This window comes from Littorina saxatilis, linkage group LG2, assembly GCF_037325665.1.
Source record: "Littorina saxatilis isolate snail1 linkage group LG2, US_GU_Lsax_2.0, whole genome shotgun sequence".
Taxonomy (NCBI): Eukaryota; Metazoa; Mollusca; class Gastropoda; order Littorinimorpha; family Littorinidae; genus Littorina; species Littorina saxatilis.
This window is the reverse complement of record NC_090246.1, coordinates 73,243,224-73,262,779: the sequence shown is the minus strand read 5'-3', so window position 1 is coordinate 73,262,779 and position 19,556 is coordinate 73,243,224. Positions and strand designations below refer to the sequence as shown.

Genomic DNA, 19,556 nt, shown 5'->3' with positions numbered 1-19,556 from the left:
GACCCAGCCGGGTAATCTCCTTCCACAGTGTACAGTATGCTACCCTGTACAGTATACACACACACACACCCCCCCCCCCACACACACACACACACAAACACACACATACACACACACAAACACACACACACACACACACACAAACACACACATACACACACACAAACACACACACACACACACACACACACACATAAACACACACACACACACAATTACGATCGTCATTTTTTTTAAACACTACATAAATATACCCAGATACCCCAGATACTATTACACTACAACATCAAGTTGTGGCACACAACGCGATCTTACCTGGAAGAGATCGCACAAAGTAAAAATATACCATGTCACACCCTGTTAGCTATGGTACTGGAGTTCTGGTCCTTGATCCTTTTCTAAACTTCCGGTGCGGCACGACGCGGTAAGTTTTCTGCTTTTTTCTCAAAGTATACTCTGTTTTACACCCTGTAAGCCTTCGATGCAGTTGTAGACATATGTCAGGTAATACCTCACCAAGTTGTATGGTGTATGAGGCTGTCGTTGTGGCACAAACTTGCAATGAAATCTTCGATCGGGAGGTAACGTCCCAGGTCTTCTTAGATTTGATGTGGTAATGTCCTTGATGTTTACCTTTCGGGAGCATTATCGTCCGTTTTCTATACATATTTTACAGTCTAACACATTCACGCATTAAGTCAGCTGCTCTTCCCACCTTTCTTATCAACAGAAGGTCCATGCTCCGTGCTCAGACGTCAGTAGTCACTCCATTCATTGTCCTATGTATTCATGGGTAACGTCCTTGTCTTTTTCGCCAAGCAAGGCACAAAAGATAACGTCTTTGTTCACTTTTTGAAAGAACAATTGCAACACTGTTTTGGCCAGTTTACAGTTGATATATGTGTTCTAAAATCTCTCAAGCGTTGAATTGCTTCTAGGGGTACTACAAGTGTTTCCTCAAGTCTACTAACGTGTTTTGGGGTGTTTTCGCATTTCATCATGAAGCCAACAGTTCAAAGGGTGGCATTCAAACTGAATACCCCTTCCCCTACAATACACAATAGCATGAGTATTTCTCTGTTATGAATTCGTTGTTCCTTGTTTCAGCTGATGGACTTCAGGTGTTATCACTGTGAAGCTAAATTTGACTCACTCCGCGCCACTAAAGAGCACCTTGAGTCAACGCATTCTGACAAACCACTCAAGTTCCGTCAGTTAACAATTGATCATGCTACAGGAAAACAAGTGCTAGTAAGCAAGTTATTCAAACATGAAACCGCAGGACCCAGAGAAAAAGAAGAAGAAGAAAAAGAAGAAGAAGAAGAAGAAGAAGAAGAAGAAGAAGAAGAAGAAGAAGAAGAAGAAGAAAAAAAACAATTTCTACGGGCTGCAGCTGCAGCTGCAGCCCGTCTAAAAAAACAAGGTCTGTTGTCACACTGGATCACCCTTCACGAAATTATTGCAAATGGCATATTGCCAATGGATAATATTGCGCTCCTTCTCTTTCTAGATGTTGTGACTTTCTATTCTACAAAGGAAACATGTGCAATGAGATACGCAAGTCAGACCAAAACGTTTTGGCAAACAGCTTACAAGCTTTTTGGTGGGAAGCTTCTCAGATTTATGGGTGACCCAAAAGGATTAGGTCAAGTTGTTGAAGGGTCTGCTGAATCTTCAGGTAGATGCCTCTCATCTGAGGCAAAGGTAAATTTCATTGTACCGTCACTTAAATGCTTGGAAACACAGAATGTCGGAGAGGCAAACCCTGGGATTATGCAGCAGTGTATAGAAACCCTCTCACAAACAACCAGCACTGTGAAGATTTCGTTTGATTCCAAGAAGATCAATTCGTGTTTGAGCGACAGTCATGGAGACGAGGATCTCTTCGACAATGAACAAACGCCTACACTCGCACACCATTAACATTTTGTTTGAATCAAACAAATGTAGGCTCAATCCCCCCTCCTAGTCTGCAAAAACAATGCACAAAATTTTCATTGTTTTCTCTACTTTATCTTTTTTTCAACTGACATCATGTGCATATCGCTGTTGGGAATTTAGAACAGATCAATCAACTGTAAACTGGCCAAAACAGTAATGCAATTGTTCTTGCCAAAAATGAACAAGGACGTTATCTTTTGTGCCTTGCTTGGCGAAAAAGACAAGGACGTTACCCATGAATACATAGGACAATGAATGGAGTGACTACTGACGTCTGAGCACGGAGCATGGACCTTCTGTTGATAAGAAAGGTGGGAAGAGCAGCTGACTTAATGCGTGAATGTGTTAGACTGTAAAATATGTATAGAAAACGGACGATAATGCTCCCGAAAGGTAAACATCAAGGACATTACCACATCAAATCTAAGAAGACCTGGGACGTTACCTCCCGATCGAAGATTTCATTGCAAGTTTGTGCCACAACGACAGCCTCAGACACCATACAACTTGGTGAGGTATTACCTGACATATGTCTACAACTGCATCGAAGGCTTACAGGGTGTAAAACAGAGTATACTTTGAGAAAAAAGCAGAAAACTTATCGCGTCGTGCCGCACCGGAAGTTTAGAAAAGGATCAAGGACCAGAACTCCAGTACCATAGCTAACAGGGTGTGCATGTGTACACACCAAGACACAATACATACGGTTGTACTGTTTATTTTACACTGCTTGTTTTTGAAGGAACGACTAACTCCTTCTATAGTCTACAGAATAAAATTATACAGGGTTAGCAAGTAATTACGTAAACGAGCATGACTATACCATTGTTTCACAACTTTATACAGCTTTTGTAATGTTACCAACAGTTAAACAAAACAGACAAAAAAGGTAGTTTGGTTATCTTACAGCAGAGTTGTTGTCAGCTGCCGTCAGTGTGAGGACGGTGGTTCCCACAGCAGTATTCTCACCGACGCTTGTGCCGCAGGGATCGGGTGACAAAACTGGTGTGCCAGGGTGACGGTTGATGCTGATGAACACAGTCACTGTTCCAGACTTCTGACCAATGCCGTCATCTGTAGCTCGGACTTGCATCTGTAACGTGAGTAAGATGGAAATTGAATACAAGAAGGTGAAAAAAGAAAAGGGCAAAACGATTCCGCAGAGAAACACTGTAGCCTAATCAGAGAGTACACGCAGAGAAAAGGACAACATGAAGAGGTTATGAAAGTCGAGGACGGGAAGAAAGAGAGAATGCGCAGGGTTAGGGAGGAATGAAGGAGTAATGTGAAAAGATAAGATTATTTAAAATTCAGTTTTTTTAAACGGAATTGAACGGCATTTTTTGTGTACGACTCTCTTACATGTCGGTTTTAAATGTAAACAGCGACAGATTTGTATGCCGACAGGTGTTTTAGTTGAGAACAATGTTATTAATTGCTACATATATTCAAATATAATATTAATGTTATAGTCTTTCGTTTGTCTTTATAATAATAATAATAATGGACATTTATTAATCGCCCCTTCTCACAAGAGCTCACGGCGATTTACATATTAATTTCTGCCGTGTGAGATGGAATTTTTTACACAATACATCACGCATTCACATCGGCCAGTAAATCTCAAGCCATTACGGCGAATATTTACTTTTTACGGCCTGTTATTCCAAGTCACACGAGTATTTGGTGGACAATTTTTATCTATGCCTATACAATTTTGCCAGGAAAGACCCTTTTGTCAATCGTGGGATCTTTAACGTGCACACCCCAATGTAGTGTACACGAAGGGACCTCGGTTTTTTGTGAGAGAGAGAGAGAGAGAGAGAGAGAGAGAGAGAGAGAGAGAGAGAGAGAAAGAGAGAGAGAGAGAGAGAGAGGGGGAGGGAGAGAAGGGGGACAGAGAGAGGGGGGAGAGAGAGAGGGGGGAGAGAAAGAGAGAGAAAGAGAGAGAGAGAGAGGGGGGGGAGAGAGAGAGAAAGAGAGAGAGATTGAGAGATAGAGAGAGAGAAAGAGAGAGAGAGAAAGAGAGAGACAGAAAGAGAGAGAGAGAGAGATCGAGAGATAGAGACAGAGATAGATAGAGAGTTACAAGCAGACAGACACAGCCAGTCAAACAGCGAGACATACGGACTGTGCGGACATGTACAAAGAAAACAGGAGAGAAATAGCAATACACACAGAAGATCGCAATGTACTGGGATTGGGGATACCACACAGATTCACCACACAGATAATGCTTTCAACTTGATCTGTCCCAACCTGACAATGCAATACGTACGATATACTGGTCTCTGGGCAGGTTCAGAAGACTGGCCCTGACGCGCACAGCTCCAGAGTCAGGATTGAGGTCAAACAGCTGAAGCGCCTCCAAAGTTCCTGTGTCACTCTCTGATGAGTAGCGAAGGGTATCCTTTGGACACAAAACACACAGCAACATCATCCAGTAGCTCGCCAATACATTAGTCTGCTTTATCAGATGCGATATTTACATTAGGCACTTGCAGTATGGTTATAAACTCACTAATTGAAAACTAATAGTACAACTCCCCCCTCCCCCTTGGTCCTTTTACGCCTCCGATCTCTCCGAGTGCACCCTACATCACTTAGAGCATGTTCTATGATCATCACCGACGGATATTGTATTGTTATGTTGTTAATAATGCCCACTCTGGGGTGAAGTCTATACCCTACATATACCATTATTTTTACCTAAATTGTGACGAACATTGTTTTATGTATACCGTCTGCCATACTCTCTCTCTCTCTCTCTCTCTCTCTCTCTCTCTCTCTCTCTCTCTCTCTCTCTCTCTCTCTCTCTCTCTTTCTCTCTTTGTTTCTCTCTCTGTCTCTCTAACTCTGCATGATTTGAATAGGTCCACGGACGAAAAGCTAAAGCTCCTAAATTTCCTCCCCTTGAAAGATCAGTTGACGTTAAACAAGGCTGTGTTCATGTATAAAATTCTAAATGACGACTGTCCTAAATATTTGCAATCACATTTCAAACATGCCACAAAAAGATATGGGTCCCAAAAAATCATCCCTCCTATACCTCGCATAGACCTCTACAAATCGAGCCTAGCCTTCTCGGGAGCTTTTCTCTGGAACTCCTTCCCCCAACAGATAAGAAATGCAACTTCAGTGAAATTGTTTAAGAGACAGTCCCGTTCACACATCATTCGTGAATGAAATGTCTTGTTCGATTGTTATTTTGTTGAACATTTTGTACTAGTGTTAACGGATGTGTAGCTCATCTGAGCAACTTAATTCTCAAAATGAAAGGCTTAACTATGTCAATGTAATTTTGTAATTTTTGAGTTCTCCTTATATAATTCCGTAACTGCATATAGTATTGCAATTCATACAATGTATTTCTATATCTTATATGATTGAATTTTTATTTGTTATGTTCGTCTGTCTTTATGTGTTGTATAAAGGACAGGTTGGAAGAATAGGCTTTGCCTAAAACCTTTATCCTTTTGTAATAAAGTTCTGAGTCTGAGTCTGAGTCTGAGTCTCTCTCTCTCTCTCTCTCTCTCTCTCTCTCTCTCTCTCTCTCTCTCTCTCTCTCTCTCTCTCTCTCTCTCTCTCTCTCTCTCTCTCTCTCTCTCTCTCTCCCCCCCAGTCTTGCTTTTTCGGGTACATCCTTTTGGAATTCACTTCCATCATCCCTTAAGCACTTAAAGTCATTAAAAAGTTTTAAAAAATGTGTTAACAAACACTTAATGTCTGGGTAGTTTAACGCGTTTTGATTTACCACACTTAGTATTACGCCAAAGATATGCTGTGCATTGTCTATTCTGAACATATTGTTGTTGTACTATTGCTACATGTTCGACTGCTACCAGCTTGTACTTATAATTACCTGCATAGTATGCATTTGATTTTATGAATAACCACATATGTATGCTCTTCATGCCTCATCTTCATCATCATCATCATCATCATCATCATCATCATCATCATCATCATCATCGTCATCGTCATCTTTATCATCACGTGCTGAAGTTTTCCGACCTCCTTTTGTTGGTAAACTTTTTAACTTTTTAATTTTTAATTTTTTAATTTTATCATTGTGTGTCTGTGCGTCCCAAGGACAGACTGTAAGAAAAGGCGTAGCCTTAAATCTGAATCCTTGTTAAATAAAGTTCAATTCAATTCAATTCAATTCAATTCAATTCAATTCAATATTCTCTCTCTCTCTCTCTCTCTCTCTCTCTCTCTCTCTCTCTCTCTCTCTCTCTCTCTCTCTCTCTCTCTCTCTCTCTCTCTCTCTCTCTCTTTCTCTCTCTCCTTCTCAAAGAAAACATATTACCCTTGCATCTTGGTCTGTGGCATTAACAATGGTGATGACTGAGCCGATCTGCACCGTCTCCTCAATGGTGACAGTTATGGGGGAAGGAGCAAAAACTGGGGAATACTCATTCCTTCTGACTTGAATTTGCACAGTCACGCTAGTTTTCTGTTCAGGGTAGGCTGTGTCATAGGCTTGCACGCGAAGCTGCAAAAAATAAAATCAAGTATTCATATCTTCGAACTCAAAAAAAGCAATTTCATAAGAGAGCACTTTCAACCTTTGAAACATGCTAAGTCTCCTTCACCCCACCCAACTCCGCTTACTTTGGTTAAGTCTCTCATATCATGCGCACCATCATATCATATCATATCATCTCCAAGCACACAACATCCTAACACACTACTTCCCATCACCACTCGCCTGCATCTTGATTATATGATAATCACGAATTGGAAACAATAGGCATGCCATTTTGTATGTCTTGTTTATAATTTCATTCAGTTGTCTTTGCTGTTGTTGATATAATACCACTTATTATGTATACACAAGAACAGCTCAAAACTGACCGTGTAGGATGTCTTGTTGTCAGTCAGCAGACCGTTGACCAGGTAGATGGTTCCATTTAGGCGGTCAACGTCAAAGAAGTACACCGCTTCGTCATCACCAATCTTCTCGTACACAAGCTGCTCCTATCAACGTGTTATCAAAAAAATAAAATGTAAGGCATGTGTGAGAAGAACATTAAGAGTGAGCATTCTGGTGTCATTGAGCGCATGTCACTACCTCTTCAATGAACAACTAAGGTGTGAAAAAAAATCCTTGGAAAGTAAGTTAGTATGAGGAGCATCTGCAATCGTACCTTATAGGGCAACCATGTAAAATAATTATCTTTTTTGCTCTTAAATAAACGTAATACCGTTCTGCTGACAAACAAGAATTTCCATTTAACAACTATTATGGGATCTAAACCTTCACACCAAAACACATCCCTGACACTAGTGAATAAAATAGACATGTGTAATACTAACCCTCAAGTCAGGATCGTCAGCAGACACTGTGAATATGGACGAAATGGCCAGCGTATTTTCAGAAATGTCAGTGGTGTAAGGAGTGTTCATGAACACTGGCGGAAAGTCGTCACGAAGAACGTGGACAATGACAGAGGCTTGCGCGCTTTTCTGGGGTGTAGCTCTGTCCCTCACAGTGACTGTCATCTGCAAAGACGCGTGGAAAGAAAACATACATACGACGCACGAGTAAAGTGGATCATTTAGCACTTGTTTTTGATTTTAGTTTGTCCTACCAAAATATAATTTAAAACATCGAATATAAATACTGTTAAAAAATGCAATATAAATATTACATATATATTGTACATATATTTGGGTGTGAAGGTAATCAAGGTTGATCATACACACATGCTATGGAGAGAGTAGCACACAGACACAAGGGTGCTTGTCTGCGATGCTATGGAGAGAGAGCAACATTATACTACTTACACGGACATGGGATGGGTGGATTTTCACGGTGTAAAAATAAACCGAACTTTACAATCACAAGAACAGTTTTAGTTGTCCTGAGCCAGAACTTTTAATATATTCACGCATTTCTTAGCATCACAGACGGAGAGGAAGAGAAGAAGAGAGGGAGGGGCAAAGGGAGGGATGGCGAAAAGGAGGGAGGAACAGAGTGTGTGAGAGAGAGAACTCAGAACTTTATTACATAAGAATAAAGGTTTCAGGCTTAACCTAATCTTCCAACCTGTCCTTGGAACATATGCAGAGAATAATTGTAAACGTAAGCAAAAGACTGCGCACGAACACACACACACACACACACACACACATACACACACACACACACACACACACACACACACACACGCACGCACATGCACACACACACATACACAAACTCACACTCGCTTACACACACACACACACATACATCCCCCCCACACCCACACATACTGCGCAAACACCCAGAGAGAGAGAGAGAGAGAGAGAGAGAGAGAGAGAGAGAGAGAGAGAGAGAGAGAGAGAGAGAGAGAAATAAAAAGAGAGAGAGATAGACAGAGACAGAGAGACAGAGACAGAGAGAGAAAACAGAGACAGAGAGACAGAGCGAGAGAGAGAGAGAAAAGGGAGAGATGGCGAGGAGGGATGAAGACCCAACGAACGAACTTTATTTTATAAGGTTTTATAAGGTTAAAGGCATAAGGCCTTTTCTAACAACCTGTCCCTGAATGAATATTGAACATGTAATAATCACCAAATAACCAAGAGAGAGAGAGAGAGAGAGAGAGAGAGAGAGAGAGAGAGAGAGAGAGAGAGAGAGAGAGAGAGAGAGAGAGAGAGAGAGAGAGAGAGAGAGAGAGAGAGAGAGCTAATGAGGGGTGCACGTACACAATGAGATAAGACGACAATGAGGCATATATGGTGTCAACATTAAATGGAAGGGAGAGTGGAAGAGACGACAGGAGAACAGTCAAAACTAGGATGAAACACACTTCATATCGTTCGTTGTCAGTGGTGTCCTGTGTGATAGGCTTCATGACACGCACGGAACCAGTGGTAGGGTTGATCCAGAAGTACTCCAGGCCAGCAACGCTTACAGCAGTACCCTCCAGGCTATACTCGAGCGTGTCCTGGAGAGAAAGTATAGTTCACATTGAAATTTCAACATCATACCAATCACTTCCTCTCGGCGATGATTACCTTACTTCGCTACCACTTGCTTGGATAAATTCGTTTCTAGTTTTTTGTCTGGTCACCCTTTTTTTTTTGTCCGGTCACTCTTTTCGTGTATATTCTCTCGACTCTATATATATCAGGCAAATATTGCTTTGACGATATGAAGGCCAAGCGGGATTACACATATTGAAACATTCCTCACACTCGTGTCTACAAGAACATCAATCAGAATAAATCTAAATTATTAAGATCTGCATTTTACATGATCCCACCCTGTAATACAAAACATATTTAACCAATGACCTAAACATAATGGCCTCACATTCTGCAAAGACAGGGTACCCACAACCTCATTGGTGGCGCATTGCCTGCTGGGATAGTTTTTGTAGTATGGTATTCCGGTTTCTTAATTCGACATCGCTTCTATCTAAATGGTTTTATGTGTTCAAACTTACGACGGAAGTAAAAGAAGGCAACAATTCTATTTAGCACATCGCAGCGCCCTAAGCAGCAAATGTGTGAATGAGATGGCACAGCGCCCTAAGCGGCAAATGTGTGAATGAGACGGCACAGCGCCCTAAGCGGCAAATGTGTGAATGAGACGGCACAGCGCCCTAAGCGGCAAATGTGTGAATGAGACGGCACAGCGCCCTAAGCAGCAAATGTGTGAACGAGACGGCACAGTGGCCTAAGCGGCAAATGTGTGAACGAGACGGCACAGCGCCCTGAGCGGCAAATGTGTGAACGAGACGGCACAGTGGCCTAAGCGGCAAATGTGTGAACGAGACGGCACAGTGGCCTAAGCGGCAAATGTGTGAACGAGACGGCACAGCGGCCTAAGCGGCAAATGTGTGAACGAGACGGCACAGTGGTCTAAGCGGCAAATGTGTGAATGAGACGGCACAGTGGCCTTTAGCGGCAAATGTGTGAACGAGACGGCACAGTGGCCTAAGCGGCAAATGTGTGAACGAGACGGCACAGTGGCCTAAGCGGCAAATGTGTGAACGAGACGGCACAGTGGCCTAAGCGGCAAATGTGTGAACGAGACGGCGCAGTGGCCTAAGCGGCAAATGTGTGAACGAGACGGCGCAGTGGCCTAAGCGGCAAATGTGTGAACGAGACGGCGCAGTGGCCTAAGCGGCAAATGTGTGAACGAGACGGCACAGTGGCCTAAGCGGCAAATGTGTGAACGAGACAGCACAGTGGCCCAAGCGGCAAATGTGTGAACGAGACGGCACAGTGGCCTAAGCGGCAAATGTGTGAACGAGACGGCACAGCGGCCTAAGCGGCAAATGTGTGAACGAGACGGCACAGTGGCCTAAGCGGCAAATGTGTGAATGAGACGGCACAGTGGCCTTTAGCGGCAAATGTGTGAACGAGACGGCACAGTGGCCTTTAGCGGCAAATGTGTGAACGAGACGGCACAGTGGCCTAAGCGGCAAATGTGTGAACGAGACGGCACAGTGGCCTAAGCGGCAAATGTGTGAACGAGGCGGCACAGTGGCCTAAGCGGCAAATGTGTGAACGAGACGGCACAGTGGCCCAAGCGGCAAATGTGTGAACGAGACGGCACAGTGGCCTAAGCGGCAAATGTGTGAACGAGACGGCACAGTGGCCTAAGCGGCAAATGTGTGAACGAGACGGCACAGTGGCCTAAGCGGCAAATGTGTGAACGAGACGGCACAGTGGCCTAAGCGGCAAATGTGTGAACGAGACGGCACAGTGGCCTAAGCGGCAAATGTGTGAACGAGACGGCGCAGTGGCCTAAGCGGCAAATGTGTGAACGAGACGGCACAGTGGCCTAAGCGGCAAATGTGTGGACGAGACGGCACAGTGGCCTAAGCGGCAAATGTGTGAACGAGACGGCGCAGTGGCCCTAGTGGATCAGACGCCGGCCCAATGCGGAAGGTCGCAGGTTCGAATCCCGGCCGCGCCTGGTGGGCTAAGGGTGGAGATTTTTCCGATCTCCCAGGCCAACTTATGTGCAGACCTGCTAGTTCTTGTGTACACGCAAGCACATGACCAAGTGCGCACGAAAAGATCCTGTTATCCATGTCTGAGTTTGGTGGGTTATAGAAACACGAAAATACCCGGCAAGCTTCCCCTGAAAGCTGTGTATGGCTGCATAAAATGGCCAGGTTAAAATGGTCATACACGTAAAAGTCGTGGGAGTTTCAGTCCATGAACGAAGAAGAAGAAGAAGAAGAGATGTGTGAATGGTTGCATCTATCCAAAAGGAACGGAAGCAGATACACACTATTGACTAAAATACCGAGGAAGCAACGAGAACAAACTTACGCCATCGGAATCAGAAGCGGTGACGTTCGCAATGATTGTGGATACCGGAGTCAACTCTTCAATGGTCACGTTGATGTTCTGAACAGCTGGAGCACTGGGGTTCCTGTCGACAGTTACCATCACTGTGCTGGTGGCAAGGGTAGTGGGGCGAAGGCTGTCGTAGGCAGTGATCAACAACTATTCCCGATGCAGGCAAAAACAAGGAAAAACAAGAAATTGACTTTTAAATAAAGAGTCACATGATAGGTATACAGAGCGCCAATTGCACTATTAGATAACAAAGCAGTGTAGTTGCTTCAAATATAGAGGAAATCTATGAGTAAGAATAATAATAATAATAATACGAATATTTATAACGCGCACATATCTCACCAACAGGCGACTCAAGGCGCACATACACTCATTCACACACACGGAGACTTAAAGTCACTAGCACACACACACCATCAACCATTAAAATATGTACAGTTATTCAGGGTGGGATGGGGTGGGCAGTGTAGAATGCATGGATTATTTGGAAAAAAGGAATGACGTGGAACAAATCTCCTGGCACATAATACAACAAGAGTTGTTTCACACTAATTTCGAAACGTAAGATACAGGTAAATAAAATTACACATACGTGTGAGTGACCAAGAACTAGTTTCAAGCAAAGCAAACCAAGAAAATGGCCCAACGTATCTCAGCATGCACACACATCAAAGAATAATCCATGCGATCATGCATGCCTTTGACTTGTACACAGGTGATTTCACGCTGCATATATGGAATAAAAAAGGATTTCAAATGAGATATATCCTCACCGAGCTGTCAGGACAAATGTCCATGTTAATGTACAATGAAAATGGACATTAAAGTATTCTTATCTTATCTTATCTTATTTTAGTCTCGTCGTGTGGCCAACACTGACTCGGGGAGGACGTTGCTAATGGTATCATGAAGTGACACAGTTACCTTATAGCTTGTTTCAAGGTCCGAGTCACGAACGTCGTTCCTCACAGTCACAGCAGCTGTAATGTTATCAACACTGAAGAAGTAGGGAGCACGAAGATCTCCGATAGCTTTGAAAATAAGCTGACCCTGGGGAAAAAAAGAAGCAAATACATGTATGAAATAAAATAAATATACCGAAACCACAAAAAAGCGATTGAAAAAACTTAGTCTATTTTTTTCAATATGTGAAGATGTTTTTTAGGACTGAACCTCTAAATCTCACACAGCATTTTCTTCTACACTCGTTAAAATCAGGAACTACACAACTGTGATAACACAATTAATTATCGATCATGTTCAAATCAAACATACAAACTTTAATACAAAAAGAAATGAATAGCACCTGAACAACTTAAAAACTGTTACCAGAAGATCTTAAAATGTTTTCGTTAAGAGTAGAGTAGCACGGGGTTAAACCCCCAGGTGGGGTCAAACATCCACCACCGATATTTCGGGGATGACAGGACCGAACGCGTCACTTCCTGCTTTTCTGACTTCGTTTACTAAGCAGACGGCGGGAACGTCTGCTTGGTAAACGAAGTCAGAAAAGCAGGAAGTAACGCGCTCGGTCATGTCATCTCCGAAATATCGGTGGTGGGCGTTTGACCCCACCTGGGCGTTTAAAGGCACAGTAAGCCTCCCGTAAACCATCACAGATACGGTCAGGCTTTTACACACAGTACAAACACCCTTTCATTTAAACACTCACCGATTGAGAACATCCTAGGTGCCCTCCGTAAAGAGCGAACAATTTTCAAAGAATTTATTTTTGCGTGGTTTATCTTACCCCTGAGCCATCGTGAACCCGTGTGATCCAGTTTCCCCTTTTCACAATGTAGTCGTCAGTTTGCCTTATGCGACTCGATGTGAGCTTATTTACAATAGCACGTTTTTATGCACGAAACAAACGGCTGTGGTTCACAAGAACTCTAGCGATGGCTTTTGACTGTTGAGAGGAACGGCGATATGCACTGACTGATAAACCGTCGTCTGCTAAGACCATTGCGTGACCCTGCTTCCGGGCTTTTCTTTTTTCAAACTTTCACAACTTCGAATTGCACTGATCTTGTCTTGATGAAAAAAGAATTCTTTTATGATTAAAGAATGTTTGTGTAACAAGCTAGATTTTAAAAGTTAGGTCTAGCGCAAAAACGCACCACGGTCCAAAAACATTCTGATAATCATCGATCCACGGCTGTCGCCAGTTTAAGGGAAGTAACTCATTTTTGACCTGAGTTCAGGATGGGTCCAAAAAGTGTTCGAGACAATCTGCAAAATTAATTCTTTAAAAATTGCTCGCTCTTTACGTAGTGCACCTAGGATGTTCCCGTTTGGTGAGCGTTCAAATGGAAGGGTGTTTGTCCTGTGTGTAAAAGCCTGACAGTATCTGTGATGGTTTACGGGAGGCTTACTGTCCGGGCGTGATTTCCGGGATATTCATAACAGCCGTCCAGCACCAAAACGAGGCGCCATTGTTCTTCAGGGCCAAGTCCACGAAAATAAATTCTTTGAAAATTTCTCACGCTCGACAGAAAGCAGTCAGGATGTTCCCGTTCGGTGAGCGTTTAAATGGAAGTATGCTTGTACTGTATGTAGACGCTCGGGGAGCTCTGTGATGGTTTACGGGAGGCTTACTGTGCCTTTAACCCCGTGCTACTCTACTTTCTCAAAATGTGCTTACAACATGAAAATCATACGGACCACAACATAGATCATAACATAGATACAGAATTCATTCCAGTTGAGTTGTATGATGAACAATAGCCTTACTTTTTAATTTTGACTGACCTGCAAGTCTGTATCACGTGCAGAGACACTGGTAAAACGTGCACCATTTTGAAAAGCTGTTTCGTTGATGTTCCAAGTGTACGTAGTAGTGGGGCTGTTGTTTGAGTAAAACACAGGTGGCTCGTCGGAACCCAGGGTAAACTGAACTCTGGTTGTGCAATTCTTAGCTCTGGGCTGGCCCTGATCGGACGCCTCTACAGTGAACTGAAAATTAAACCAAAAGGGAGAGTCAACATTGTGACAAAGATGACAAAAAGGTGGGACACAAGTGGGCATAATAGCATTGAGCAGGGTGCTCACATAGGCTAAAACACACACAATGCTTTAAACTGTTTTAAGACAAACATACGCGACAATGAAATCTGTGGGATTAGCTACACAAGACACATTCGACCATCCAACAACTGTGACTCAGCTCTTGATCCAACAAGTCCCTTATTACCCGACCAAATATCCCCCCCCCCCCCCCCCCCCGCCTTCCCCCCTAAAGCCAAAAATGCTTTTTCCAAACCGACTACCACAGGTGTTTATTATCTTCAACACACACACACACACAAATAAACAAACACACACACACACACACTCACACACACACTCTCACACACACACACACACACACACACATACACACTCACACACACACACACACACGCACACACACACATTCTCCTTTGCAACAACTTTGAGGGAAAACCATCACATCAGAACATACAATCTGGCGGTTGTATAATCATTTTTATCAGTATCACTCATCCACGCACAGCTATTGCCATAACTCACATTGAAGACCTTGTTTGGAGGCAGGTTTCCTATTGCTTTTCTCAGGATGATATTACCGGTATCTGCAGCAATGAAAAACTGGTCCCTTGTCTCCTGGTCAGCTTGAGCAAAGCTGTAGCGAAGTGAGTTCTGCACACAAGGCATAAAATGTGACAATAAGAGTTGGTCAACGTTGATCGCCAAATTTAAAGTAAGTAGGTACTTTATCGACAATGAATTTGTCACAATGCGCCCCAAAATACCCATCTTCATTAAACACACACACACACACACACACACACACACACACACACACACACACACACACACACACACACACACACACACACACACACACACATACACACACACACACACACGCTCCTCATTCCAAACAAACAAACCCCTACCCTGAGTTAAGACGAGTCCGCTTTGCAGACCACGATTTCTTTCATTTACTGTTCATAAAATGTGTATATTTGCCCCAAGCAAAGAATCCCTCCGTTTTACGACCCGTATTTCCTGAATTTTGGCTTTAAAAGTCTGTGTTTTCAAAAGCAGTGTTCCACTGTCAATGCGCTATTTACTGATTCAGGATCGGTGGCTGTGACCGTGGCAACCACGGCTCCAGGCAAAGTCTGAGGGTCGACAGTGATAGCAACGCCTGCTGTGTCACAGGTTGGTGCGTTGGGGTTGCGGTCAATCACAATTGTCAGTGTGCTGGTGGCCTGGTTTGTTGGGTACACTGTATTGTAGGCAAGGAACTCCAGCTGTAAGAGAGATTGAGAGAAAATGCAGTTCTGTGGAAGGAAGAGGGTGTTCTGTACGTGTTTCGATTAAAACCATACGTAACAAGTTGCAACTTGGGGATACAGTAAATTATAAAGGCAAATAAAACAGAACAGTATTCCATGTTATTTTGGTTCTCAATTAGAACAACCAGCATTACCGCGGCAAGAGCAGAAACACCGCTGCGATCTGAATATTTGCCTCGCACTGATCAACCCTCTGCATTTCCTATAGCATCCATGCCAATGGACGTAGTGTCACTCTATGCACCTTTACGAAAGACAACACAAAATATATAAATAACTAACAACTAAAAAACAATGTAGTGCCTTATTTTCAAAGTACCACCCACATAACGCTGAGCTCACCACCAAGTCAGGGAACAAATTATGTGTTCTAGTCTAGGACGTTTGGTTTAAACAAAACTGTATTCAATTTTTATCATGACAAAAACAATACATGGTTTTTAAGATAACTAACTCAAGCATACAATGCTTATTTTAAGTAATCCTGGTAAATACATAACAAAGGTTAACATGATGGCGGACTAAATACATTAACTCATTTCAGACAACGATAACAAACAGAAAAACCTGATACGCAAACAATCAGAAAAGGGCGAGTACAGTAGGTGGAAAAAACAACAACAAGAAACAACAAGTCGCGTAAGGCGAAATTACTACATTTAGTCAAGCTGTGGAACTCACAGAATGAAACTGAACGCACTGCATTTTTTCACAATGACCGTAGTCCGCCGCTTGTGCAAAACGGAGTGAAACTGACGAGCCTGTTTAGCGCGGTAGTGGTTTCGCTGTGCTGCATAGCACGCTTTTCTGTACCTCTCTTCGTTTTAACTTTCTGAGCGTGTTTTTAATCCAAACATATCATATTTATATGCTTTTGGATTCAGGAACCGACAAGGAATAAGATGAATTTGCTTTTAAATCGATTTCGGAAATTTAATTTTGATCATAATTTTTATATTTTTAATTTTCAGATCTTGTTTTTAATCCAAATATAACATATTTATATGTTTTTTGAATCAGGAAATGATGTAGAATAAGATGAACGTACATTTGGATCGTTTTATACAAAAAAATTATTACAGTTTTCAGATTTTTAATGACCAAAGTCATTAATTAATTTTTAAGCCACCAAGCTAAAATGCAATACCGAAGTCCGGCCTTTGTCGAAGATTGCTTTACAAAAATTTCAATCAATTTGATTGAAAAATGAGGGTGTGACAGTGCCGCCTCAACTTTTACAAAAAGCCGGATATGACGTCATCAAAAGTATTTATCAAAAAAATAAACAAAATATCTGGGGATATCATTCCCAGGAACATGTCAAATTTCATAAAGATCGGTCCAGTAGTTTGGTCTGAATCGCTCTACACACACACACGCACAGACAGACAGACAGACAGACACACACACACACACACACACACACACACACACATACACCATGACCCTCTTCTCGATTCCCCCTCTATGTTAAAACATTTAGTCAAAACTTGACTAAATGTAAAAAGAAGAAGATGAAGGAGACTTGGGGCGCCGAGGTTTCTGTCTAGGACGTTTCAGGGAATGAGGAATATCATCATGCACACTGACCTGGTACGACTCAAGCAGCAAGCTGTCGGCCAGCAGGGAGGTAGTGTTCATTGTGACGGCACCACTGACGCGATCCACGACGAAGTAGGACAACGCTGGGTAGTTACCTTCCAGCTTGTAGTTGATTTCACCCTTCAAAGACGGAGAAAGTGCAATGTTATCCCACGTTATCATAACATTGTCACAGCTTACTGGACCACACGCAATGTCTGCGCATGAGAATAAAGTAGTAACAGAAAAACAAGCAATTACAACACTTTGCTGTTTGAAGAATCTCAAATTTTAGTACACATTTTGTATTTCAAGATAAGAAAAAGCCTTTTACTCGACCGCAACATCAGCATAGACCACCTTGCTAGTGCTAGTGATACTCACCCATCCCCGCACTTCGTTTACGGGATTGCACTAACAGTCCCAGAACTACACACGCATAAGTTGAAAGGCACACTAACCACTGAGTTCCCATCTGTAGCGCTGACTGTGTAAACGACTGTGTTGACTGCTGCAGACCTCTCCACTGTTGTCTGTTCAGGGAGATTTGTGAAACGGGGGCTCCGAATAATGTTCACAGTCAGGTCTGCGCTATCAGTCCGTTCGTTTCCATCCCGCATGTCAGTCACTTGCAGGTTGAGCTGGAGAATTAAGAAAGAAACAAACTCAAAGTCGTTTGCATGCAAACAGAAATGCGAAGTAATACCACAAATTAAAAATATTATTTGTATTACTCAAAATAATCAAAGAACCATCGAACCCAAGAAGAGAGAAAGACCAAAAGCAAACAACAGAGGAATGTAATAAGTACAGAAAAGATAGAGAGCGATTACTAAGAGACACAGACAGGCAGAGAAACAGAGACAGTCGGAAAACGAGAGACTGGGAGAAGCAAGACAAAGGAAGATGTTGTCACATGATACAGCTTCAGTTGCTTTTTTGTATCACATGCTTATGCGATTCATTTTTAACATTTTTGGTAGATTACTGTCAACTTAAAGCCATATCATTTGTAAAACGCCGGGAAAAAAAGCAAAACAAAGAAGAATACAATGTGTTATACCCGAAAGTACACATGTGTTTCGACCTTGACTGTGACCCACTAGTGGCAATAATAGTATTAAGAATAATGCATTATATTTATAAAGCGCGTATATCCACGGCAACTGACCAGATCAGCATTGTGGGTAGTGTTGAGCAGAGAGCGAGCCAGGCTGACGTAGCCAGTGAAAGGGTCAATGCTGTAGTAGTCTCCACGCACGCTGGACGTGGTTCTAAATTGAACAGAGTCCTGCAAAAAACAATCCCCAGAAATTAATAAATACTACAAGGAGTACCCGCAGCATGGGAGTGTGAAGAACGTGTGTCTGTGTTACATGGTTGTCCAAAATACTAACAAAAATTAAAAAAAAAATTTCCGTTAATTTAGTTTTACATGTTTTGCTAGTTTTCAATTGAGATACAGAGAGAGCATAAATGCATTTACGAGAACACAATCTAAATACATGTAGTATTGTCCTGTGAATGAGTTGACCAAAATGGCTTCTGGTGTCCTCAGTCCTTGACTGTTGTTTAAGGGGAGAAACCCGTTTTTGTTTTTTGTTACCTGATGACAGCAAGTCACACGTGGATGAAATACTACAAGTAGATAACATTGTTCATTGGCTCTATCGACGCCCGTTTTTAACCACATGCTTTCCTTTATATGATAAACCGTCCATAGATCGTCGTCCTCCCGAACTAACTCCTTGGTATGTCATCGAGAATAGAGGATTTTGGGATATCCTTTCTTGCGCCTTTCGGCGATTGGTCAATGCATTTCGCATCATAAATGTCGGTCTCGCTTGAAATTATCGCTACTTGATATTGCTTTCTAAGCGTATATGAAGTGACCGGGAGCGTACGGTCAGTTACTGAACTAGCCCCAAAAGTTAGAAATGAAGAACACTACACAAATACTCGGAAACTCGAGTCACTGAGTCGTCGCCACGCTCAAAAACTCAAGTGTAATATTTGAAGTTAAAGGCACAGTAAGCCTCCCGTAAACCATCACTCATACCGTCAGGCTTTTACACACAGTACAAACACCCTTTCATTTAAACACTCACCGCTTGAGAACATCTTTGGTGCCCTCCGTAAAGAGCGAGCAATTTTTCAAAGAATTTATTTTTGTGTGGTTTATCTTACCCCTGAGCCATCGTGAACCCGTGTGATCCAGTTTCCTTTTTTTTCACAATGTAGTCGTCAGTTTGTGATTTCCAATGCGACTCGCTGTAAGCTTATCTGCAATAGCACGTTATTACGTGCCTCTGAATCTAAACGCACCAAACGGATGTGATTCACACGAACTCTAGCGATGGCTTTTGACTGTTCAAAGGAACTGGCGATAGGCAT

The 19,556-nt window shown here is 42.5% G+C and overlaps 1 protein-coding gene across 1 annotated transcript in view; it reads right to left on the bottom strand.

Moving 5' to 3' along the window:
• Window positions 1–19,556, bottom strand: part of LOC138954139 (protocadherin Fat 1-like) — a 67,985-nt gene extending 48,429 nt beyond the window's left edge. The window contains exons 1-16 of the mRNA XM_070326044.1: window positions 19,488–19,556; window positions 18,334–18,453; window positions 17,624–17,803; window positions 17,172–17,303; window positions 15,354–15,536; window positions 14,788–14,916; window positions 14,008–14,211; window positions 12,181–12,306; window positions 11,227–11,403; window positions 8,745–8,882; window positions 7,264–7,449; window positions 6,802–6,924; window positions 6,254–6,439; window positions 4,220–4,351; window positions 2,849–3,034; window positions 1–44 (exon numbers count right to left, since the gene is read on the bottom strand). The exon at window positions 1–44 is cut by the window's left edge and continues 97 nt beyond it. Of these exons, the coding sequence (XP_070182145.1) occupies window positions 1–44; window positions 2,849–3,034; window positions 4,220–4,351; window positions 6,254–6,439; window positions 6,802–6,924; window positions 7,264–7,449; window positions 8,745–8,882; window positions 11,227–11,403; window positions 12,181–12,306; window positions 14,008–14,211; window positions 14,788–14,916; window positions 15,354–15,536; window positions 17,172–17,303; window positions 17,624–17,803; window positions 18,334–18,453; window positions 19,488–19,556 (2,315 nt within the window). The remainder of the gene's footprint in view (window positions 45–2,848; window positions 3,035–4,219; window positions 4,352–6,253; window positions 6,440–6,801; window positions 6,925–7,263; window positions 7,450–8,744; window positions 8,883–11,226; window positions 11,404–12,180; window positions 12,307–14,007; window positions 14,212–14,787; window positions 14,917–15,353; window positions 15,537–17,171; window positions 17,304–17,623; window positions 17,804–18,333; window positions 18,454–19,487) is intronic.